The sequence below is a fragment of the Arthroderma uncinatum genome, assembly GCF_011692745.1.
Source record: "Arthroderma uncinatum strain CBS 119779 chromosome Unknown scaffold2, whole genome shotgun sequence".
Lineage (NCBI taxonomy): Eukaryota > Fungi > Ascomycota > Eurotiomycetes > Onygenales > Arthrodermataceae > Arthroderma > Arthroderma uncinatum.
The window spans coordinates 1,309,796-1,333,810 of record NW_022983864.1 but is presented as its reverse complement, the minus strand read 5'-3'; the positions used below and the strand labels follow the sequence as shown (position 1 = coordinate 1,333,810).

General features: G+C 48.8%; 6 protein-coding genes across 6 annotated transcripts; 2 read left to right on the top strand and 4 right to left on the bottom strand.

Annotated features, from left to right (window-relative positions):
• Positions 1–305: 305 nt before the first annotated feature.
• On the bottom strand, positions 306–1,925 carry GIQ15_02345 (uncharacterized protein; the record flags this gene model as incomplete). The annotated part of the gene is made up of 1 exon (XM_033549762.1): positions 306–1,925. The coding sequence occupies one exon, from the start codon at positions 1,923–1,925 to the stop codon at positions 306–308; it is 1,620 nt and encodes a 539-aa protein (XP_033406923.1).
• Positions 1,926–2,937: 1,012 nt separating this feature from the next.
• On the top strand, positions 2,938–4,807 carry GIQ15_02344 (uncharacterized protein; the record flags this gene model as incomplete). Its single annotated transcript, XM_033549761.1, has 6 exons — positions 2,938–3,619; positions 3,683–3,907; positions 3,983–4,390; positions 4,447–4,554; positions 4,620–4,678; positions 4,751–4,807. The coding sequence occupies 6 exons, from the start codon at positions 2,938–2,940 to the stop codon at positions 4,805–4,807; spliced, it is 1,539 nt and encodes a 512-aa protein (XP_033406922.1).
• A 711-nt stretch (positions 4,808–5,518) lies between these two features.
• Positions 5,519–6,373, top strand: GIQ15_02343 (uncharacterized protein; the record flags this gene model as incomplete). The annotated part of the gene is made up of 1 exon (XM_033549760.1): positions 5,519–6,373. One exon carries the CDS (start codon positions 5,519–5,521, stop codon positions 6,371–6,373), a length of 855 nt encoding a protein of 284 aa, XP_033406921.1.
• A 679-nt stretch (positions 6,374–7,052) lies between these two features.
• On the bottom strand, positions 7,053–7,796 carry GIQ15_02342 (glutathione transferase; the record flags this gene model as incomplete). The annotated part of the gene is made up of 1 exon (XM_033549759.1): positions 7,053–7,796. The coding sequence occupies one exon, from the start codon at positions 7,794–7,796 to the stop codon at positions 7,053–7,055; it is 744 nt and encodes a 247-aa protein (XP_033406920.1).
• A 2,306-nt stretch (positions 7,797–10,102) lies between these two features.
• Positions 10,103–10,999, bottom strand: GIQ15_02341 (uncharacterized protein; the record flags this gene model as incomplete). Its single annotated transcript, XM_033549758.1, has 1 exon — positions 10,103–10,999. One exon carries the CDS (start codon positions 10,997–10,999, stop codon positions 10,103–10,105), a length of 897 nt encoding a protein of 298 aa, XP_033406919.1.
• Positions 11,000–22,262: 11,263 nt separating this feature from the next.
• Positions 22,263–23,831, bottom strand: GIQ15_02340 (uncharacterized protein; the record flags this gene model as incomplete). Its single annotated transcript, XM_033549757.1, has 6 exons — positions 22,263–22,296; positions 22,349–22,464; positions 22,537–22,949; positions 23,020–23,238; positions 23,303–23,489; positions 23,565–23,831. 6 exons carry the CDS (start codon positions 23,829–23,831, stop codon positions 22,263–22,265), a joined length of 1,236 nt encoding a protein of 411 aa, XP_033406918.1.
• Between the last annotated feature and the right edge of the window lie 184 nt (positions 23,832–24,015).

Sequence of the window (24,015 nt, the reverse complement as noted above, 5' to 3'; positions counted from 1 at the left end):
TGGTTGCTGAATTATATTACAATTATACAGTATCCCATGTTGAGGGCCTCGACAATGGTAGAAATATTCATTCACTAAAGTCCACCTATAGTTCCCTCGGAGGAATCTATCATCAATTATGGAATTGTTGGGTTGCTAACAATTTAACCGCGGGTTACGCGTTGTAAAGGCAGTAGAGTAGCAGTCAATGCGTGCAATAATGGATCACTACAGGAGTGACATCTTTCATAAAAATAACTAAAACCATTCTGATTTTAGAAAGGAAGTGCATGTAACATAATAATAGACCTACGGAATGGTTTACTTTAAAATCCAAAATCAGCTAATTTTTCAAGGTCTCCCACGAAATCCCCGGTTTCAAAATATTCCCACTGCTTTCCTGCAAGTGTATCCGTCAAGTCTTCGTCGTCCGGTTCACTCACGTCTGGAGCCTTATCGCCATCTTTACCTTGCGGAAGCCGAACCCCTTGGTCCCACTTGAAGAAGTTACTCTTATCCCAGGTCTCCTTGACACGTCGAAGCTCTTCGCGGTTATCACCGAAATATGCCCTTTCATGGGTGTCATTCGTCATTGCTCCATCGGGGAAATTTATAAACGCGGCCTCCTTATTTAGGGAGAAGGGTCGCAGTCGCTTCTTGACTTTGCCTAAGAAGCCTCTCATGTCCCTCTCCATCCACTTGTCCTCCCACTCTACCGTGACATATGTGTGATACACAGCCTCACGCCAGAAGAAGGCTGAATCCGAGGGTCTCCTTTCTGTCGCCTTGCCCCCTGTATGAATCCAAGTGACTAGGAACTCAACCCGTTCCCCTGCATATAGGTCCCGGAAATCTTTCATCTCCTCCCGGATTATGGCCGTCACTTCATTGATATTCTTGCTATCATTGTCGAAAACAAAAGAACTGTAGATGCTATAGGTCCTGTTGGAGGGGAATGCTCTTGTGGTTTCTTCTGACCACTGAGCCACGAGCGTCTCGTGTAGGAAACGGGTGGACTTTTCGGGCAGGGTACGCCGTTTGAACTGTTTTACCAACTCTGGGTCTTTGATGTATTCGTCGATAACCCCATCGAATTGTTCCTTGTTACCATCATAGTAGAAAAGGAACCGGACCCCATCCCCCGAAGTCTCCCGGAGGTCACACATCCAGGTGCTATCAATGGTCATCTCCTTGGGCCATTTGATCGAATAGAAATCGTTCATGGTGGTCATGAACTCGTCTGTGGTCCCTGATTTGGGGAACCATTGGTATCTCCCAGCTACCACAATACCATCCTCGTTCTGTAGTTGCTGGACCTTCAGCTTCATCTTCACTAATACGCCAAAGTTCCCACCACCTGCGCCACAGAGTGCCCAGAAGAGCCTGCCTTCCTTGGAGGTCGGTGCATGGCTGTCCTTGACAGTAACCATATCTCCATCTGCGGTCACAATGGTGGCCTCCTGCAAAGTGTCACTCCCCATCCCGAAGGTCCTTGTGAACGGACCGAGGCCGCCTCCCAGTATGAAACCGCTTACTCCTACAAAAGGACATCGCCCTCCATTGATGATAAAACTCTCGTGTCGCCCGTTTATCAGTGTCTTATACACATGGCCCCATTGGCAACCAGCGTCCATCGTCACAGTCTTTGATCCCATGTCCAGCTCGACTTTGTTCATCTTCTTGAGGTCCAGCGATATGCCTTTGAAGGCTGTGGAATGCCCTGCATAAGAATGGCCGCCACACTTTATAGTGATACTGAGGTTCTGAGATCTCGCTTGCTTGACAATAGCTTGGACATGAGCAGCTGTCTCAGGCTGGATCACACAATCGGGCCTTGAGAAACGGAACAGGAGATTGGGGGTCGCGACAGAACGCTCATACTCTTCCTCTCCAGGCTCGAACACTGGTATTTTCTTGGATCTGAGGGACCTGATTGCCTTCTCCATGGTGGAAAAAGACACAGGACTATGGGCTTTCCGAAATTAGAGACCCTCTAGCTCTTTTGCAAAGCTCGTTGTCTGCCTAGACAAATCGCTGCAATAATTGCACATTTCCTATGTGTAAGAATTACACCTCGATGCTGGCCACTTCTGCATAATATAGCCATTCTATTATTGCACTCGTGATACCAGGTCATTGAACGAAATAAAAGAGGAAAAGATGCGGGGTATAGATGGTACCGGCAAGTGGCCGAAACCCCTTGCATTCAGCTCTCTCCCTCTGTTTCGGATTCAATATCGCCAGGTAGGAGCATGTCACTAGCCAGGGCATTTGACTTGTGCCCGGGTTTAGCCAGTAGAAAGTGATATTTCCGTTCGACGCGGGGGTCGCCTCACCATGGCAGCAAGGCACGCATTCATTTGTCGACATGTATATAACCACCACACAGCAGCGGGTCGGACCGTTCAACCCCGCGAAGGCAGAAAGAAGCGAGCGACTTGTTCAAGCACCCATGACCTAGATACCAGTCCGTTTTCAAATTGATAACTCTAATCTTAATGGGAGGTGTGGACAAGGCAGCCAACGGCTTTATGTCTCGTATCCTATGGGGAATAGCCGGAATCAAGGGGATTTAACGTCATCCTTGATAAGGCGTAGCCGGAAAATTGATAGTCACTGGTAGGTTGGGTATTGATGCGGACGGGTTGTGGCCCAACATCTACAACCCCTTAGAGCCAGCAACAATCCATCCATCTCAAATAGCGATAGGGGTGTGGCTCGTATATCGTGATCATCATCTCCCTCGTCATGGATCTCTTGGTTGATTGGGGGTTGGGGAGAAAGCTGCCACGTCGAAGATTACTCTTTCAGGCGTCTGGTACTTGGGTGGATGTATAAATAGGCATATATTGCTGGCCGCGATGCTCTTCTGAGCCAGCTGAAACAAATTGAAATCGTTGTCCTGGCCTAAAACACGCACGAACTTATGAGATTTTAACCAAAACCTACAGCCTTATCATGGGAATTCACGAAGATGCTCGGCAGGGAACCCTCTTAGGGAGTAAGCTTGCCGATTATATCAAAAGCAACCCGAACATAATCAATGAGCAAGACCCTGAGGGAGGCCTGACGCCATTGGCAGCAGCCACGGTTGGGGGATATACTGAGGTGATCAAACAGCTCCTCAAAAAGGGGGCCAAGGTAGAGGTCCTCTCCAGAGATGGCGAGACTCCGCTCCTCCTTGCAGCCTGGAAGCTCAACAATAATCGCGCTCGAATCATCCAGCTTCTCCTTAAGGAGACCCCACCTGACGTTGTTGACACGACCTGCTCTGCAGCGGAGAACAACACGCCACTGATTTTTGCCGTCATGAAGAGGGATGTTGAGTCCATCAGACTGCTACGAAGGGCCGGGGCTTCTGAGACCATACCGAATAAGGATGGTATCAGTGCTGAAGAAATGGCTAAGAACGCCAAAGAAGAAGCCGAGGAGAATGAAGATAGGAACGAGGAGGAGAAAGCTAAGGCCGTCATTCGCGCACTCAGTCCAGAAATGGAGAAGGAAGGCCTTGCAAAGATCACTTCTATGGTTGTTTCGTTCCTCAATTTCGTTGTCGCCTGGGTGAACAATACTGCCAAAGGAGTCGTCCGCTTGCTGTACGGGCTGGACCCCGAGCTAGATGAAGATCTTAACAAGGCATGTAACAAATATTTTGCCAACATCACAGGGGTAAATACCTTCGCTAATTCAAAATCATAGAAAGTGAACGGCCCCGAGAAGCCAAGCAAGGCGAAATTCGTAAAAAATGTCGACAAATTCATCAAGGACACCCCACTAGAGCGATTTTTCAAGAAGAAGAAGACATACATACAAGAGCTGGCGCAGAAGGGGGTGGAACTGGAAAACGACAAGAGCACACCCCTCGGCAACAAAGATCTTCTGCCCAAAACCATCAAGGTGTCCTTGCATCAGCAAGTTATTTATTGTGGTAAGATCCTCGAATTTTAGGAGTCATATAAACGCACAGCCCCCTGTTCGCCCAATTCTTACAATGGCCGTTTAGATGACAGCTCCTCGATGAAAAGGGAGGGTCGCTGGGAGTCCCAGAAAAGCCTCGTCGATCGTATCACCAGGGTTACCACCAAAATCCTCCCCAAGGGCGAAGGCGTTGCACTGCGCTTCATCAACCAAGATGTAGACGACTCCCCAAACCTGACCCAGGAGAAGATTACGGAAATCCTCAAACCGATGAAATGGGCGCCGAATGGAAACACGGAGATAGGCACATACTTAAAATCTAAGATCTTGGAGCCGATGGTGTATAGCAAGCTTGAGCCGAAGAGTTTCGACAAGCCTCTTCTCATCTCCGTCATCACTGACGGTATGCCTTCCGTTGAAGCAGACTCCGTATTTGCAGATGCTATCCTGGAGTGTGGTAATAAACTGGAAGATGCCGGGTACCCTCGAGAGAGTACGTATCTCAGGACCTTGTTGGTATTGTCATTTGCTGATCGTATCAAATTCCAGGCGTGAAGTTTCTCGTTGGCCAGATCGGGACTGGGGCTCAGGCTGCAGCCTTCCTTGAGAGAGTAAGAAAGAATGAGCGCATAAAGGACTTGGTATTTTGCACTTCAGGTAGGCTTGTTGCCCAGCCCATGTGCTATACCATTTGCTCATATCATATACTAAACAAATGACAGACCAGCTGGATGCAAGACTTAAGGAATTCCGCGACAACGAGTGGGATCTCGATAGATGGGTGAGCGCTACCCCCAATCCTTAGGTCTGGGCCTTGTCGCTGGCTTGAGTGTTGCTAACGCGTACCATCTAGCTAATTGAGACCTTGTTCGAGCCACTTAAAGATCGAGAAATCAAAAAGGACCAGTAGGAGTTTAGCTACTTGGTTTATTGGTGAAGCGCTGTGTTGCTTGTCTGATTCATACCTGTCGAGATATACACTTATACGGAATCAATGATATTTTGCCCTTGATATGATCCGAGCTTTGTAAAAAGGCCGTCATTAAATTCCACTGGGTTGCGCATTCAAAGCCAGCGATGAGCTTGGGGATCAACCATATGAACCAGATACGGCTTCCTGTCTCGTTTTCTCCATGCCTCCATTTATTGGTCGGAATATTGTGACTGCGCATCTCGAGGATGGGACGAGAATCCGATGCACAGTCTCATTTCTTCGTTTCTTAGCAAATAATTACACTTAGAGAAAGGCATTGGAGACGAAAACCCGGGGGCGAATTTACACTTACAACCATGCTGCCAGTTGGAGAGCCGTGACTGCACGACCGAGAATTCCTTGGACTTGGTTCTCCCATCAATGGGTGCTTCAGAATAGGTTGCTGCAGCCTCACAGACGGGAACTTTGTACGATCGAAATAAGAGCAAGGTCATCAGAGATAAAAATAACAATAAAGACGTTGCCGGTCAAAAAACGGGTTTCATCAACGAGCTCTCTGGAGCGTCAGAGCATATCGACGAAAAACCTTTAGAGGCGGAGTCACGTGGATAGGACGAGCGTCCACCCGTTCTGAACTCCAAAAAGCCAAGTTAATTCTAAATAATCTTCAGTTTAAGTCAGGTCATTATGGGCACGTCTCCGATTAAGAGGGAGGAAATTGATTCTGCTAAGTGGATTGTTGGTAAACGTGGAGCCTCGCATGGGGTCTATATCACAGAGTCCGGTACGGTGGTCAAATATGGACATCATGTACAAGCTGAACGAGAGGCTCGAGCGATGAGCTTTGTCTGTAGGGCCTGTCCGCAGGTTCCTGTGCCAGAAGTGCTTGGCTGGTGGGAAGAAGGAGAAGGTGAGGACCGCGTGGGACATTTGGCGATGTCGTTTATTCCGGGGGATATGCTCATTAAAAGTTGGCCGACCATGGATCAAATGCAGCGGGATAGTATCCTAAAGGATCTAGAGGAAATATTGCGTCAACTACGGACACTCCGTGCTCTGTCAACAGCTGTGATCGGTCCAATTGACGGTACGAGTCCCGCTGCCGATGTTCGAGGCAGCCATACTGAATATGGCGGCCCTTTTAAGGCTGAGTCCGACCTCAATGAATGGCTGGTCTCCCTAATACATCCGGACTCGACGCGGTTCTTCGGTTCATTCTATGTTGAAACAACCCGGAATAGTTTAATGAGTAACCACCAACTACGATTCACACACGGAGACCTCGGCATGCATAATATACTGGTTGACAAGGGGCGGATTACAGCGATTATTGATTGGGAGTATTCAGGGTGGTATCCGGAGTACTGGGAATATGTGAAAATGATTCAGTTTTCGCGGGATACGGTCTTCCGGTGTTTTGGGAGAGAGTGCTGGAGGGATGAGGAGGGGAAGCGGGTGGTTTATGATTTGGAGTTTGTGATTGATCAGATGCTGGATGGCCAGGCGAGAAATGGGCAGAGGGTTATCAAGCGTCCTCGATAGAAAGATAGACAGTTTGGCTTTTCGTCCAGTTGACAGCGGCTATCTGGCGCCTACAGCGGCTGGCGTATCCTTTGCACGTCTCCACTATTAACCGGCATAGAAACTCTAATCAAATTAAACGCGATGCATACACCCCCACATATTTAACTTCCGCGCGGTTATATACTCTATTAACAAGGTGGCGCGCTGGTATTTTATAAGCGCGCCTACCCGAATTAGTAAGTAGCCGCTTACCGTACCAAGAAATCTAATTGGCGGCGTCGTATGCGCTACGGCCTATAAACGCAGCTTAAGGTAACTAATATTTTGAAAAGTTTAAGCAGCCGGGAAAGACGGCAATATCTAGTAATAACATAACCGTCTATATTTTATCCTGTGAAAATGTGTCTAGACATGATTATAGGCCTGTGGATGCTTGCTCCGGAATGATCTTAAGTAAAATGTGCTGACGACTTCGTCCTATTTCAATCCTTACCAATTGTTTTCCTTGTTTTGCTTCACATAACTATAGCAAGACGGATGTAATCTACGCTCGGTGTAATTGGATGGTTCATTGAAAGGATCCTTGACTGAGTGTTCATATTAATGCTCTATATCAATCTAACGAATCTTCGGGGTCATTCAGGACTCAAAGGGGCCTAATTTACACGGCCAGTTCAGCCCATCGTACAGATATCAGCTACTGCTTGTTTTCCTCCGCAGCCTTCACTTTTGCCTCATAATACGTCATTGCTGCTTCAGCCTCGGCATAGTACTCCTTAATCAGGCGTGCAAGGCTAGGACGAGTCTCTAGCCTCTTAGTCCAGGCCGTCACATGCGGGAATTCCACCTCAGGGTCGAGTTTACCCTTCCAAACAATCATAGGCAGGAACATCTGCCAGGGGAGAAACGCCAGGTCCGCAAAGGTGCATTTATCGCCCACTAGATAGTTCCTTGGGCCCTTGCCGTCACCACCGTCTTCGCCGCCCGCAAGCCACTTCTCCAAGACCGTTACCACGCGGTTGATCTCATTGTAGTATCGGTCAATTGCGCTTGGAACTTTCTCCGGGTGAGATCCAACGAACCAGAAGTATTGGCCGTAATATGGTCCCTGTCCGGACATCTGGAAGTGAAGCCACTGGTTTGCAAGGTGGTATTCGTTCGTATCGTGCGGGAAGCTGAGTTTATGATCTTTGTCATACTTGTCGATGAGGTAGATAACGATTGCGCCCGATTCCCAAATCGTGAGGTCGGTGTTCGGGTCGTAAAGGGCGGGAGTCCGGCCATTTGGGTTAATTTTGGTGTATGGTGCTTGTTTTATCTCTTCTCTTGGAATCTTCTCGGTTTCATAGGGGATTCCGAGCTCTTCGAGGATAAGGGCAACCTTGAGAGGATTGGCGGGGAAGATGGCCCCGTAGAGCTTCAAAGGCTTGAGAGAAGACATGATTCGAGGTCTCTGGCGTAGACGCTTGTGTTGTAATTGATGGACGATGTTGTTGTTATTATGGTTGTTGTTGTTGGGCTAATTTGGTTATTTTCCTCTTTCCCTCGGTGGGGATTGACATCCCCTTATATGTTTCCATCCCTCGACTGCTCCGTCTTTGCATCGACAAAGTATCCGATCCATCTTGAGAGAGCTGACGTCGGACACTGTGAGGAGTTACAGCTCTCCCCCACGTTTCGTCCGTTGCAATCCCCTGTCTCACCCGCGAAGTCGTTTATCTCCGGTTTTCGTCCGTGATCTTCAACCACATTTATCAGCAACTTGCTTGGTTCGGCCTTAAAAGCTGCAGACTTCCGTCATCTTGCTCTCATGGTTGATAATAATATCAATATCATGCTTAGAAATCCAGATTATACACTCTGTACATCCTGTACGTACATGGTACCCTTGACCTATCCGCTTCCATGAAGAACGCCAGCGGACCAAAGAGACACCGAGTACCAACCCATGTACGATCAAGCTGGATGCGAGTGCATCCTTCGCGCGAGGGGATTATCAGTAGGCTCGTCCGCTAGTACATCATTAGCATTGACTTTACCTCACCGCACCTCCTTGTGCTATAATATTGGTGCGGGTTAAAGCACACATCTAATGGAAAGGACTGGGCATAAACTGCAACCGACTAGACAACAATGGAGAATTATAACTCATCACCCGGCATGATGAGACTTATACAACAACAATTTCCACCCTAGGGCCAGCTTTTCGCTCCTTAATACAAGGTACAGAGAGTTCGTTGTATAAACGTTGGTGATACTTACAGGTCATCACCAAGACTTCTTTGACTTCTGAGGGCTCTATTGAGACTCAAAGGTCGTCTTTTGGGTACAGCACAAACCCACGCCACCTACATTCTACACAGTAGTACCTCCCACTGGCAGGAGAGCTCACTTCGTAGTTGCTGGGCCTGGGTAGGGTTGAAATTAAGAGTGATGCCAGGCATATGTTCGCTTAAGGCACATCAAAATCACTAACTCCAACTGAGAGGAATATACGCAACACCATATTAGAAAGCAGAGTACTCAAGCCTAGGTTTCATCCACCTATACATGGGCCCTGTTCAGCCAGTACTAACAATTGAATGAAGAAGGCGTTTAGAAGGGAGTTTGATGTAGCCAACAGACGGGGTTGACTGATTGGTATGGATTGCTGTGGGTAGGATACTTGCATATACAGGCGGCTCATCCTTAACGCCACAGATCTGGCGACTTGGAGTAGTACAATTTTATGCACGTTTGCAATGGGAAATCTACGTTGTTTCATCTAGCGGTCTCAGCCGTCTCATTGTGGGACAAGCAAGCACTCCACAGATGTTGTACACGCTGGCAGGCCAGAGTAATAATAGCAATATACGCATGAAATAATTGAGTGGAGAATGAGGATATTTAGCTAGGATAATCGTTTTGGCCCCATTTACCTGTACAGTCGATAGGTGGCAGTTGCCACTGGTAAGAGCATCGGTATAGCGCCTTTCTCAAGCGCATATATCCAGGGAGTTAGCAGCTCTATAGACGTACTGTGTATACTAACTATGCAATACAATATTTTTATATACTAGCATGCTCAGATAACTAGTTATTCAGTTGCTCACCAAACCCAACCCTATCCCATCCCACCTGCAAGCCCGTGAGAAATAAAAAGACAAATCAAGGAGACATATGGTGTGATACATGTATAGGAGAAAGTAAGAGAGGACCCTGGAGTGGAAAACAGGAAGTACCATAGCCAGTTGGTATAAGTTAACAGTTTGCTTCGTCACACGGGCGAATAAGGGTTATAAACGCGACACAGACCCTGCACGAAGCCAACAAACAAGCCTATAGGCGAGTGTAGATCGATACATAACAATGCAAGACCGAAACTGGAAGTGTCGGGGTGCCGAAGCATGGGTGAAGAAAAAGTAATAACAACAAACAACCAAAAAAATGTATGAAGGGATATCAGGTATGGTGTCTCGCTTGGAGCACTTATTTACACGTTGGTCTTTCCGACTTTTCTTATGAGACGTAATTTAGCGAGGAAAATAAAAAGGTATATAAAAAGGTAAAAGGAGGATAAGGGGTGCTTTGCGAGAGAACGACTGGAGCGTGTCGTGTAATCTGTTCCCTTGGCTTACCCAAGAAAGGAAAGTTATCATTAAGGCATAAGTCATTTCACGCGTGGCATCGTAATAGTAGATCCAGTCATCGACATAGAGAAGGTAGATTCTCAATCTCTGGTCGATGAGCGGCACCGCATAGGTGGATTCACTGTTTCATCCAGGGGAATCGGGTGCCCGTCCAGCGAACTACTCCGTAAGCTGGACCATCGTCGTTGAAACGACAACCGGGTCCGCCAAAGTTGTGGCCTTTCCCTCTAGCCTCTGAGTCGCTGCCAGTATCACCGCCGGCAGTCGTTGAAGTTGCAGCTGCACTTCGTTTTCTCCGTTGTTCTCGCAGGGTGGGACAGTTCTTTTCTTTTATGAAGCGGTAATATTTGCACTGTATTCCCTGGAAGCCAGTCCGTTGGCGATTTGGGAACTGGTTATTAAAACACTCTCGAACTTGCTTCCACTCCTGGCCTAGGTCGACTCGATGGTACCAGATAAAGTACATTTCTTCCTCGTCGTATTTTGGACGTGGCGGCCGACGGCGTTCGGGTACTGCCGTAGATGATGTTCCGCTAGATACGGACGGGAAGCGTTCTCTTCGGTATGGCTTTGGGGAGGACGCGGGAGATACTGGGCCCTTGCTAATGCCGTTGGCATTGCTGTGCCCATTGCTGTGGTGGTGATGGTGGTGGGGGAAGTGGTAGCTGTCGGAGGTTGCGGACGTGGGTTCAGGCCGTCCATCGTAGGAATTGAAGCCGGTGTTTAGGTATTGAATCGGGCGGAAGTGTGTTTGATGATAGCCCTGGAAAGATGAGTTTGTGGGCGTCGAGCATGTGCTACTGATAGTGGTCGAAGATCCACTGGAGTATCTCTCACGGCGGTCTTGATAGTCCATACGAGTCCCTGACTCGTGTATGGACCGAGGGACATAGCGTGGGCTATACGCTGACGGACTAACACTGCTGGTCGGATTCAGCAGCGTATCGATCGCGATGCGTTTTGTGGACTCCGTTGGTGATCCAGGGGATGGTAGACTGTAGCGTGCAGACTCCATCTCTGAAAGGGGTTCGTTGTATCTCTTCTTCTTAGGGAGTGAACCAGGTATGGCGGATATTGGTGACTCTTAAATAAAATGGAGCAAACGATAAGAGTCGTGTAGGGGGCGTAGTAAGAAGTAAGGACTGGTTTGGGTAGTGGGCAGAGATGTATGCGAGGATTCCAACAAGGGGAATTTATGCAAATTTGCGAGCAGCGGGCTTGAATGCGGGCAATGCGATGGGCGCGGAGATAAGCGTGTGCCTAATCACCTTTTCAATAGACGCCCGATGGACCGGTTACGCAACCGAAACGTGGGTTTCCAAGTTACTGAAGTGCAGCCCTTTTGCAAGTCCTTTCTCCTTTCTCCTTTTGTTGCTCGCTAGGAAACCGATACCACAGCCACGTTGATAAGCCACCCCGTGGTTTCAAAGTAGTATGTTTTTGGGTGAAGCGGACAAGAATATGAAGTAACGGGCGTTGGTTACTCAAAGGGAAGTATCTGATACCGGCTATGAGTTGGGAAATGTCCCTCAAACGTGGAACGGCGTATCTTTGTGTGTTGCCTCCGCTGACGATTTTGTGATGTAACAGCAGCAGTTGGCCCGAGGAGGGAGATGATGTTGTAATGGGCCTCCACTTTTTTCCTTCTGTTTTCGCCGTCTCTTCAGGTTTTGTTGTCGTTGGTAAAATGTTCTTTGTTAAAAGAATTCCGTGGTGTTCTCCCGACTTATAACCTTTTTAAGGGGGGCCCTGTGTCCTTTATGTGCCTTTGAGCCCGCCAGTATGGTTTTGTAGTCACGCTGCTTGCACTCAAGGGCAGCTTAAAAAAGTATATCTTGATGTATATATATAAAAAAGAGAGTTTTCGGGGGTATATGTAACGGAAGTGGGCGAGGTCAAGAGTGGTCAGGAGAGGGCATATATATGTGTAAGTCGATCCCTGAGGCAAGGCACCAAAAGAGTATGTGCGTAATAACTCTGGAGACTTGATTAAAGTGGGACAGAGGTGCTCCGGTACCGTTTCTTCTCATTTATTACTGTCTTCCTCTCCCTAGTCTGTCTGTTTGGTTGGGCTAGGTCGCGAGCAGGCGGTACCGGTCTTCTGGGAAAATCAAGGTAACCATAGGACAGGGGGAGGCAGGAAGCAGCAAGACCTGGCGCCTACGGGGGGCAAATGCAGCGTAAACGAAGTGTTAAAAAATAAGAAAAAAAAAAAAAAAAAAAAAAAAGAGAACGATTTATTCGCTGGTCGAGCAAGGGGAGGGCCGCGGCAAGGAACGTGGAAGGGGGCGCACTCCGTTAGACGGTGAATAATGCAGCAGGACGCACAGCAGAGCACAGCACAGTACCAATGAGTGTCGACAAGAGAGGCAATTCATGCGAATAAGTCTGATACTCGTGTGTAGGAAACTCCCCAGTAGGATTCTAGACCGGGGGACTAGGGGTGCGCGATGGAGAGAGCGGGACGAGTAATGAATGGACAAGGGGACCGAGTCAGGGAGCCGAACGGGAGGGATGCTTTGAAAATCACGCTGGGAGCAGCAATTCGAGCGGCAGAGAGTCAAGAGCCAGCAGCAGGAGCCTTGTCGGTATGGGTTAGACCTTGCATGCATGCATAGACGCAGTTGAGTATTATGATTACAGGATCATGGCATATATCCGTGCATCCACAGAGCGAACAATCGTGGTCCCAAGGGGGGTGGGAAAGCCTCCAAAAGCGGGTGCCTGTACGTATATATAGAAGCTATATATGCTGCCACAGGGACTCCGTACCCGAGAAGGGCATAGTAGGAGCAAAAGAAGGTATTGGAGGATCCAATATCCTGCACGCTACGCTCGTAAAAAAACGAGAGAGACCTCCCAAGACCTCGATCCTGCATGTCCGTCTGCAAAAAGAGGACCATGGAGGCCCCCCTCCCTGACCCCCTCCCCCGTATGCAAAAACGCGGGCGAGAGAGAGAGATGGAGGCTGCTAGTTTCTGCTTCTCAACCTTGACAGCGATCCACCAGCAACCTTTTTTGCTCCAGATCAACGAGCGTGGTTGGTTGAAAGCCGCGGCGCAGGTCATCGATGCGCAAAATAAAATAAAAACATAAAAAAGTCCGGGCAGGTTTATATTATTTTTTTATATTTTATTTTTCTTATTTTCCTGTTTTGGTCAAGAAAAACAGCGTATGGTACTGTCAGGTTATTTATACGATACGATACGATACCATATAAATATATATATAATATTACGATGTTAACTTGCCCTATTTCACTATGGACGGCGATACGAGAACGACTTTCCAGCGAAGCATCCCAATGTGTGATGCGTTTACGAAGCACTAGTTGTGACTTCAATTCTCTAGAACTTCGATGGAAGCCGCGTCGACCTACCCTGGATCGAAGCAACGGACCGAACGGCTGTTGGGATTCTATATAACCTCATGGATCATGGGTGTGGCTAGGAATCTCTCGCAAGCTGAACTAACCAGAACAATCAGCACAATCAGAACAATCAGAACGATGATAAAGACCAAAATGTTGGATTCTTTGCCATAGTCTTCGCCGATTTCGGGGATCCCTATTCGCCAGCAGAGGTTCGCTTAGGCTATTCAGATAGGCTACCCCAGACGTTTCTGGACTCTTTTACGTGTTTGAGGACTCATGGAACTCTGGCTTTTCCATCGATATGGTCTTGGTGCTCTGCGCCCTTTATCGTAAATTCGGCGCTGTTGGCTGCGAAGACGGTTGTCATTCGATGTCATTTCCATATCCCGGCAGAGGCACCTCATCTCGCCTCTGTTCTGCGCTGTACCTAACGAAGGCTAAACTGGGTTGTCTTCCCATTGCTGCGGGTTGCCTTAACCGAATCGTACTGCCGTTCCATTCGCACCATTAGACAGATCTCTATGGTTGGACTTGGGCGTGATTCGTGTGACGCGAGCATCCATCCTGGCGCGAGACTAGGGGTGAATAATTGTCAAGTACGAGGCGTTCCCGTACGACATGGCGTCTGGTCTTCTCTATGGTTCCCCGGCTTGCTGGTTGAAAACAGAGGCGCGTTTATAATTACATTGCCTTTACGGGGTACACTATGTATCTCGGACGGAGTTGCCACGAGACGGAAAATTGGGGGCCAAAAAGTGGTCGTGAGAAGTCGAGATATATTACTTGAGCAACGATGGCGATGTATATGCAGCTCTGGAAATGGACGAATTGTTCCCCCTCTTTCCAAACGCACATATATTCCGGGAACTGGACCCGATTCTGCGTTACCCCGTGGCGGATGGTACACTCGCTGCGCCAAACAATGACGCTATCTTAAATCACTCATGTCACCTTTTCTTTCATGCTCATGCACATTCAGCTCATGCACATACAGCACGTGTGGGTTGGTGCTGGATCTCCAACTTCCTTAAAGGTTGTATCTATATTATGTATGTATACATATGTTGTTCTTTCTCCATACTCGGAACGATAGTTACTGACTGCATACTAGACTGGTTATCGAGAAATCCCGTAAGTTTTACCAGTGCAATAGTTTTGCATGTCCAACCTTCTCAGTTAGTTTGACTGTCAGGCTGACGGGGCTCGACTGGAGAGCCGTTTTTTTTCTCTTCTCTTCTTACGAAATGTGGAGTAGATCTTGATCTGTGGGGCGGGCATGTGCAGGAGATGGAGAACTCGCAAACAAGAGTTAGACAACGGTATACACACCCTCGATGCGTGTAGGGGATGAATAGAAACGCACGACGGGGTCTCATGCTCTAAAAATCATGCAGGATATACCCTTTCAGTCGACGCCGTGGGGGCATATGACCAAGCGCAGCAATTTGGGGGTGTCTTGAAATGAACGATCTGAGCGAGAGGGAGAGGAGGAATACATTAGTCCGTCTGCGTGCATGTGTTGAATCGGAGGAGCTAACCTTGAACATAACATGTCGATCATAAGTGTCTCGTCGATGGGATATAGATTATCCAAAAGAAATGTCCAAACGCCAGAGCAGAGACAAGGGATTAGGGAAGAAAAGAGGGCACCTTGGAGGGGAAGGCAAGCGACCCGAAGAGACCCGACCGGCGGCATATGACCCTGGGTGGATAGCAATGGGGATAAAACAAATAGGCATGTATGATGAGTGATGTTCATGAGACAAGTGTTGGATTTTTCATATGCCTTACCCTGCCCCTTGAAGGGCCGAGGAGGGCCGCGAGACGAGGGACAGAGACGGAAGAGCACGAAAAAAACTGTGGCAATGTCTTGCTGCTACATATACCCAAACCACAGCGTCGGTGTCAGGGTGGTATCTATTTGTCTCAGCACGATCAACGACAAAGTCAGGGTAGTTTGCTCAGTGGGGAGTTTAAGTATAAACGCGATGATGCAAACCCTCATCGAATAGCTCCAACTACGGAGGGGTGCTATCGCGAGATCTGGAAGTATAAAAAAAAAGTCGGAATTGTCGGATATTAGCAAAAGGGGGGTTGAGAGATAAGAGACTAAAACCCCTGAAGAATCTAAGAAATCTTAAAAAGGTGAAAAATAAAAAAGGAAATAACGGCAAAAAGTATGTTCTCGGCTATACCTACACCATACAGCATCTGTGCTTTCCTGAGAACTACTATGAGCCATGTTATTGCTCCCGAGTTCTGTCGACCGAGTGATGAACTTTTGACTTTCCCACGACAAAGAAGGTGTCATCTATGGTCGGTAACCGGTAAACAGAGGACACGGTAGAAGACGCAGCGCAAGCTATGGTGGTTAAGTGGAGATGAAGAGATAGAGGGAGGGTCGGAGGGTCCTGGAGTAACGATCTGATGAACCGAGCTCCTGACAAACCCACATCGCCTGTCCAGATCAGGGCAGGGCAGGGCAGGGGAAGGGAAGGGAGGGACCGGGAGAGGGTAAAAAAGAAGAGCCCGGAGTCAAAGTAGCGTGTCTCTTTCTTACATATTGCGATGTGAGCTGGGTGGGGCAAGGCAGGGAAGCCCGCTGCTGGTTGTCTGGTGTCTGGTTGCTGGCCGCGGGGGGGGGGGGGGGGGGGGGGGGGGGGGGGGGGAGACCCCTAACCCCAAACCCCAAACAGGGAATTGGACAGTAAGGTGCTGAAAGCTGGTCCTTAGCACTGCCGTTATTGTCCCTGCGTGACCGTCCAAACGGAGCAGCCATGCCAGTTATGGAGGTCGTGTCTTAGAAGTATTCACAGTTGGCCGGTAGAAGCCCCGTAAAACCACGGTGGAGCAGGTGTGACGGACGGAGGATGTCTGCACCACCTGGAGGATTTTCGTATCGCTGCAGGAGATGAAGAATCTTACCGCCTGACGAAGCGAAACCCAGCAGTCCCTGTGAGAACGAGAGCCAGGAGCCAGCGTGAACCAGCGAGAGCAGAGCGAAGGAGGAGCAGGCGAAAAAACCAACATCGAGTGAGGTCAGAAAAAGGTCCCTGATTGGACACATGGCCCCGGCGGAGCTTGGCCAGCCCCGAACCGTTGCCCTGGGACGCGCCAGCCAGTTAAAGCCAGTTAAAGACGGGAGACGGGCAAGCCTGAAGCCTGACGCCTGGGGCCTGGGGCTAGGGGGCCCCTGAAGCCTAAGCCTAAGCCTAAGCCTGAAGCCTGAAGCCTCACGCTTAACTGGAAAGTCGCTGTCTCGCTGTATCGTGGATTACGCAGGGTCAACCGCGCGATTAGCCCTGAAGAAATCGCTCATCCGTCTTTGCTTTTTCTGCTCCCTTTTTGCAATTCGTATATGTAGAACGAAGTACGCTGTACTGGTAATTAATATTCCGTGAAGAGTCGTACCGTCGATGCAGCCGTACCAGCGGGCAGAGCCAGGTTGGCTGCACATTCCTTGCTTCGATTTCGATTCAATTTCGACCGTGGACGCAGTGGAGCATCCCTTCTCATCGATGGCCACGGCGTATTTCTGCTACGAGTAACCTCCCTTCGTCCAGGCCCGAAGAACATCTATCACCGTAACGAACGACGGGATTTGCAAAATAGATGTCGATACCGGTACTGAGACGACCCGGTTCGATACAGCAGGCGTACGGCGAAAACAGGCCAAGGAGCTGCTGGAATCTATTATCCTCATTCATCTTAGCCTGCCAGAAATTTAAGTCAATTAGTCAAACTTCCCTCCTGCTGGGACGAGAATATCTGGCACACCATTAGCCAGTATCGGACACCCAGCGAGCCACAATTACCGATATATTGAGGATCTTGACATAAAAAGCTGGCTGTCACAATAATAGCGATCATGGGTGGCACCACGACAGGGGCTGTCACACACGAGTACGGGAGTATCTGTGACATGAACATGGACAGCCATCGACACACATCCTGGGAGTCTTTCTCTCTCTCTCTCTCTCCGTCCGCCCTGAGAGCAAACATTTAAGCCTGACCGATCATTGGCCAGGTCACCGCCCGTCCGAGCCCGCCAGCTCGTCCCCCTCTATGGATCGAGGACCATATCTCGCAGCGCATGAAGGTCATGTGATATCGATCTTAGGGGGTTCATTGGCCTGGTAGTTTTGGGCATCAACTTCGGCGGCTGTTTGCTCTCTTTCTTTTTCTTCTTTTTCCTCTGTGGCTGTCCAGGATATACATTATGTACCGAAAACCGGCCAGGTCGATCAATTGGGCGCGAAGCCTCCCTCCCCGCCCTCCGAGGAGTCTCCCCTCCTTACGTACGTGAACGATATATCGTCCAAGCACTCGCTAGAGGGCGGAGTGACTGTGGACTTATCCTCCACATCGCCGTCTAAGTGGATCAATAGGCGGAAACCTTGCAGGCTTTTTGTCAGCAAAGCCGGAAGTTCGAGGCAGAGCGCTAATTGGGTTTTCGGCTGAGGTACGGGGCTATTTCGATTATATATCCTCTTTTTAGCACCCGCCACAGTCTGAACAAAGAGATTATCACCCGGAACCGCCGTTCTTAGTAATTCTTGCGCGGCGGGGCTCGTGAAGGTACCTGTTAGTGTACGGAGTATGCAAGTACTAATTGTTGAAGCACGACTAATTGATGCTGGCTCTAGTTATTGGCGCTGCGGCATTTGCCTTTTATGTCGATGTTGCTGCGCCGCCAGAATTATGCCTTAGCAAATGTCCTCTCGAACGGCTGATTTCACTGCTCTGTCCTATATTTACGGAGATATTGGTCTTCATTACGCCAGGGATACGGGCTTATGTAATTCATCAGTCTGTGCATTTTTTTTGCCATATTTTGACGATTTTCGTTCGGAAGAAACGAGATCTTCGATGGATCAATGTTTGAGATATACAACAACGATGTCAATCGGTCCTCAAGGGAAGGGCGTGCGATATTCTTGGAAACGGATTGAAGCCTGCGGTCTTTAGCCGAATCAACGGGCAAAAAAGAGCAGGAGATGCACCTTCTACCAGGTTCATCCAGGCTACAACTCCTCGAATCATAACAGGCGTACCTTGCCTTTAGTGAAAAGCTGAAGAAGGCCATCAATTTGCCTTGCCTAATCCGCACTCACTCCGTCTATTCATCCCTCCGCTGCCTCTTTTTCGACATTCTTCCCTAGGTCGCCCCCCCATGTCTGAAATCCCTGCAGATTGGCCTGCTCTCGGCGACGGCCGCGTAACGACTATCCTGTCCTCCGTGCTCGACATCCACATCCCTTCACTGAACTCTTTTTCTTCCCCCAAAAAGACTTCTAATAATAATAACCAATGCCTGGAATGACAAAAAAAAGCAACTAACGGGCCAGCTGGGGATCTGCTTCAGGATTAACGGCTCGGGATGATGGCTCAAGCTGCCCGCTCGTCCGCCCGCCGCGCCTGTCTTCCAATACGTGGGCCCTCAATTACCCTTGAAAGACAATGCTCATTCTGATTCTAGAACGGTGCATATTGGCTGTCTGTCTCTCCGGCCACTTCTAAAGTCGGCCTGCATCAAACCCCCGTATCGCATATCTGACCACCTGTGCAGATCCCGTGGCTGCCTTTTTTCGGCTCTTACATACGCTCGCTGGCCTCCAGTTGCAACCACGATGGGGCTCTGCTGTCCCTCTCGCTAGTCATGTTATTTGCATTGGCCTATGATATCAACACAAAAGATTGATAGGTGGATGTGGCAGCTGATCAGCGTATGCAGGTCGATGCAGGTCTCGAGATGTGAAGATGATTTGCCCTTGGAATTGGAAAAGAGGAGTCTCTGGACGTTCCAGCCAGCTGAGATGGTTTACCGCAATAGGTCCACATAACCGCTTAGGTTATATCGTCATCTGCAACCCGAGGAAATCTATATGCCTACTCACATGCCTGCTCCATTCCCTGCCCCTTTCCCTAACCAATTAGGGATAAGAGGATGCACTACAGGCGTCTGCGGGTGCTGATCCCAAGGGAACCCCATTTCTGTGATGTCGATACTCGCCGTGGCCATCTATTCTATCCGTTCCTCGCTTTACCTTGTCGAATGTGGATTGCCTCCCTGTCCAGCACATCGCATTCAGCCTACCAGGGCCAGCAAGCAATTAAAAATGGAAGAGCATACCCAGCGTATAGCTGCATACGTCGGTGACTCTGCTGAACTCTATTTCCGGGCTTGATCAGCTTGGTATATCTACCGATGTACTCCCTGGAGCCAGATCGCATGTTTGCCCTTGGAGTTAGGGTATATGATTCGTCCAGACTTGCGTCGACTCTGGCGTTTCTTTTCTTTTGATTGATTCCCCTAGTGTTCGATACGGCCGTGATTCATCCATGTTCAACCGCGGCTTCTACCTTGTGCGGACAGGATACTCGAACGTTTACCCAATTTAGTTTCCCCGGATGCAACGCTTTGTTGCAGGGTATCCGTCACGTATGGGTGGGAACGTCTGTTACCTTGCTGGGCGGAATCCTTCGGATTGGCTGCCTACCCCTACCTTTCCCCTGCCAGCAACGGATACTACCTCAGGCGCATAAATTATGCTGCTACTACCTTCCCAAGGGAAAGAGGCTCTTATTCCCTCCCTTCGAGTCTCCCTCCTTTGGTACTCGGGAGAAGGGGTCCATGGGCTGGTGGTCGCTGCAAGGCTACCCTATCCTGCCTGTCTAGTGCTGAAGCCTGTGGGTCAACGCATCCAACACCGAGACTGTGGAAAATGCTGTAGCTGAAGGAAAAGTTGTTGCGCCTCAAGGCCCCGCCTTTCCTTTCCGTCTTTTTCCCTTCGCCCCTTCGACTCCCTTCTTCCTGTTGGCCTTGAAGAACTCCATCTTCAAGCAGATGTAGGGAATGATGCATCGAGGAACAAGGGATTACATCCGTCATTTAAAAAAAAAAAATACCGGACAGCTCTGATAGCTTGCGCTCTACTATGACAAAAACCTACACTACGGGACATTTTATACGAATGTACGAGCCGTTTGCATGTTGCATCGCGGTTAATGAAACTTAAGTCCCGATACAGTTCACTGAAATGTCATGCAAATAAAGAAACGGCAGCCTAGAAATAAGCCTCGTTTTCATACAAACATAGTGCACGCGCCAGCCTTTCCTCTTAGAGGCACCAAATCGTCTACAAACCTCCAAGCGCCTACTATTACGGCCCAATCCCCGACCTCATCCATGTGCGCCTCACCCATGCAAGCTGATCTTAGCTCCAAGGCAAATTACGTGCGACATGGGGCCGTGAAACATGCGATGCCACTTGGCTTCCCTCCGCGTCTCGAAGTAGATGTATCAACTTTCTTTAGGATGCGCCCGCGATTCTTCATGGCGTTGTTTAGGCTTTGCTACGCCGCTTGACCCCATTAGCATCGGCATCGGCTTCTTGGACAGGAGGTATGCCACGTATTATATGGGCCTCCTCGTCATGGCCACAAATAGAAGTTGCATTTTTACATAGCCCTCTATGTACTTACATTCCAAATAGAACCCAGTCTGCCATGCATCGTCGTACTCTGCACTAGATTATCTAGCTGGCCGAATCAGATTAATCTTAAGCAGTTGGCATGAATTCTGCCTCATGGCTAAGAGGCAGCTGCATACCGTCCGTACAAGGGAAATGCAGCTCTATATGCAGCGCGGGATTCCAACAAATGAGAAAGCCGAAAATCTCACCTGTCTCCCTTGTCATTGTTTCCTATTCCCTGCTGCTGTAGCTCTTTCAACTGCTGTCGGTGGTTATATCGGGGACGATTGGCATCTTAACTGTTTCAAGCACCTATAATTCCGGACTACTCCGTGACAAAAATATGCATGGCCCGCGCTAAATTATGTAACTGATCAACGAGGCGGGATGTTTTCACTCTTTGGCTGGACTCAAGTCAACGAAGTGACAAAGCCTATCTCTCTCTCTTGCGCCTCCTGGCCCTTTTTTTATGCAGCGCCAAATGCAATCATACTGTTCTGTCTATGCGAAACATGCCGGTGTTCCCTGACAGTCGGCTTTAGAAGTTGGTTAAGCCCATGAGTCGGTGAGCTATTAATTTATCACAACAGCATGGGGCCCTTGGATGGGGATCGGAGAAACACAGAGTCAATAATACTCCTACTCCCCCCGCATGCAGTACCCTTGTGTTGCTGCGTATACAGGTAGATGGTCTAGTTAGAGAGAATAGGAAACAGCTTTGGATACACGCGAGCAGCAAGGCAACGTTTTGGCCCTGAGTTTGTTGGACATTGACTGGTATGTATAGATCTTGACCAGCAGTAGTCCCTCCTCCCTTTCTCTTGGCTTGTAATCTATGTACGGTCGTTCCTATGCCGGTTTTTCTTTTTTTTATATATACACAAGTACCCCCTGGTACATAATTTTTGGGACGCGCATCTACTCCTAACCCCTGGTGTGAGACATGGAGGTATCAGTGAACGCCGATTATGAGGCCAATGAGAATGGGGCCATACTCGCAGATGCCAACCAAGGTTGGACGTTAGAATGGCATGGCCGGGGATACAGGTGCATGCTCAAGTCAGTTTATGTATCATATCTATTGAAAATTGATCGGGTAAGGCTGTGCGATAGGTAGCACACCACCCGCCTTCATGACCGCCAGACTATAATGTGATCAAGTTATATGCAATGGGAATAACGTGATATACGGAAAATGCGGGAAATACTTCTAGGCAGATTTATCAGATGTACCTCGATTTATGCTTTCTAGAGATTAACTACGAGTCTGTCTTTCTTTGCGGCTATTCTGTGACGATCTGCCTGGGGCCCCTGAGATTCTCACCATCTGATATCCTACCCTTGTTTCCACGACCAAATTCACCCGTCAATGTTGTTGAACGAGAGGGGGAGAGAGTATGTAGAGAAAGGTGAGGAGGATATTGACGTATCTAATCCCAGTGGATGCCGGTGGCAGTCTCGCATCTAATGAAATGTCAGACTGACAGTTTAAACGTAGGAAATGAGTAAAACTCACGGGTCAGGGCCGAACTGAATGTTAGCCTGGTCCCAGTTGTCCATACGGATGAGGTAGGAACGGAAACGAACGGCCGTGTCGATGGAGCAGAAGCGAAAGACGACAGTGCGTATTTTCTAAGCCCAGTCCGTTAATACTTTCTCCTTAGGTATACCTTGAACGCCTTTCGGGGAGGAGGATGGACTTACGGAAGATGCTTCGTAAGAGTCATTGATCTTCTCTAGCTGCCACTTCTTTCCGTCGACAAGCTCAACGAGCTCAGCAATGCTGACGTCCAGCGGAGCTCCTATGGCACGCACCACGCGGGTTGCACCGAGATCCAAACATTCAAGCAGACGGGAGCTGACAATATCGACCTCCTTGCCCATGTCCACGAACACAGTTCCGCGACTACCGTTATAGTCGACATCAATCCCATTGGGATACTTGTCATAAAACGCTTTGCATGCAGCCGCGTCACAGAAGCGGACTTCGGCATATTGATTAGCTGTGTGCACGACAATTGACTCAATCCTCCCGCCATGGATGAGAGCGAGGAGACGAGCTGGACCCCGAAGGAAAACTGGGATACCGGTCAGGATGATACGGCGAGGGGCAGAGGCTGAACAGCTCGCGTTACGTTAGTGAAGGGTGTTATTGTGACAATGAGACGAATATATATGAAGCCTTACCTGTCACTGGTCGCTCAGCGGGAGTTCCCCAGGTCTTGAAAGTGACTAGATGCTCGCGATCCTCCTCTTCGTCTTTCGGAATCGAGGCTTCCTCCGTAGCACCGTCTTCCTTCGTAGCGTGTTCTTCCTCTTCAGCTGGAGGGCACTTGTTATCCTCGACAACAGGCTGGGTAGACGTAGTAACGCGTAGCTCTGCAGCAGGCTCACGGCTTTCCTTGACTTCAAAAGATGATTAGCATGTTAGATAGCCGCTTATATGAAACGAAGAGAGATAGGAACTCACCCTCAATAGGAGCAGCCTTGGGAGCTGGAGGAGCTTTCAGGTCGAATCCACCAACCCTATTGATCTTTTTAACAGCTTTCATGAATGCCTCAGTGTCATCAATGTTGACAACTGGGGGTCCTTCTTTCTTCTCCATCTTTGCCTCGTTGGAAGCACGCTTTGGATGAGGTTGGTTCACAGTGTTGTTCTGTAAAGTAGTTAAGCCTCGAGTGTCAGTTACAATATCTTCTAGATGTTATAAGGAAGATGGTGCTTAACTCACTTGCTTGTTGTCCTCTTGTCCTTGTGGTTTGTTTTTGCCCTGGTTGAGGACAGGTTCAGCCAGCGAGTAGACGTGATGGTCGCAAGCCCATCTGCTGGCCTCCAACCCACCAACACTACGCTCAGCGCTGACCTGGTTAAAAGTGTCAAAGATGACCTGGCCGACTTTCACGGCGTTGTCAATTCTCTTCTCTTGAGCCTGATATTCCTTTATTGTCTGAGGAGTCTGGGCGCGAGGAGATCCCTCAGGTGAATCCCAACACGGCATGATGACGGTTATTTGATAGACACACAGCTGCTCCTTGATAATATGCAGGATAAACACCGAAATGGCTATACAATAGAGAATAGGCGGGGATACTGTGTGAGAGATGTAGCAGTAGAATCTCTGGACAAAGGGGTAGCTTGGTGATCGTAGCTTTTATAGGAGTGAGCAAAGTGAGAAGTTATAT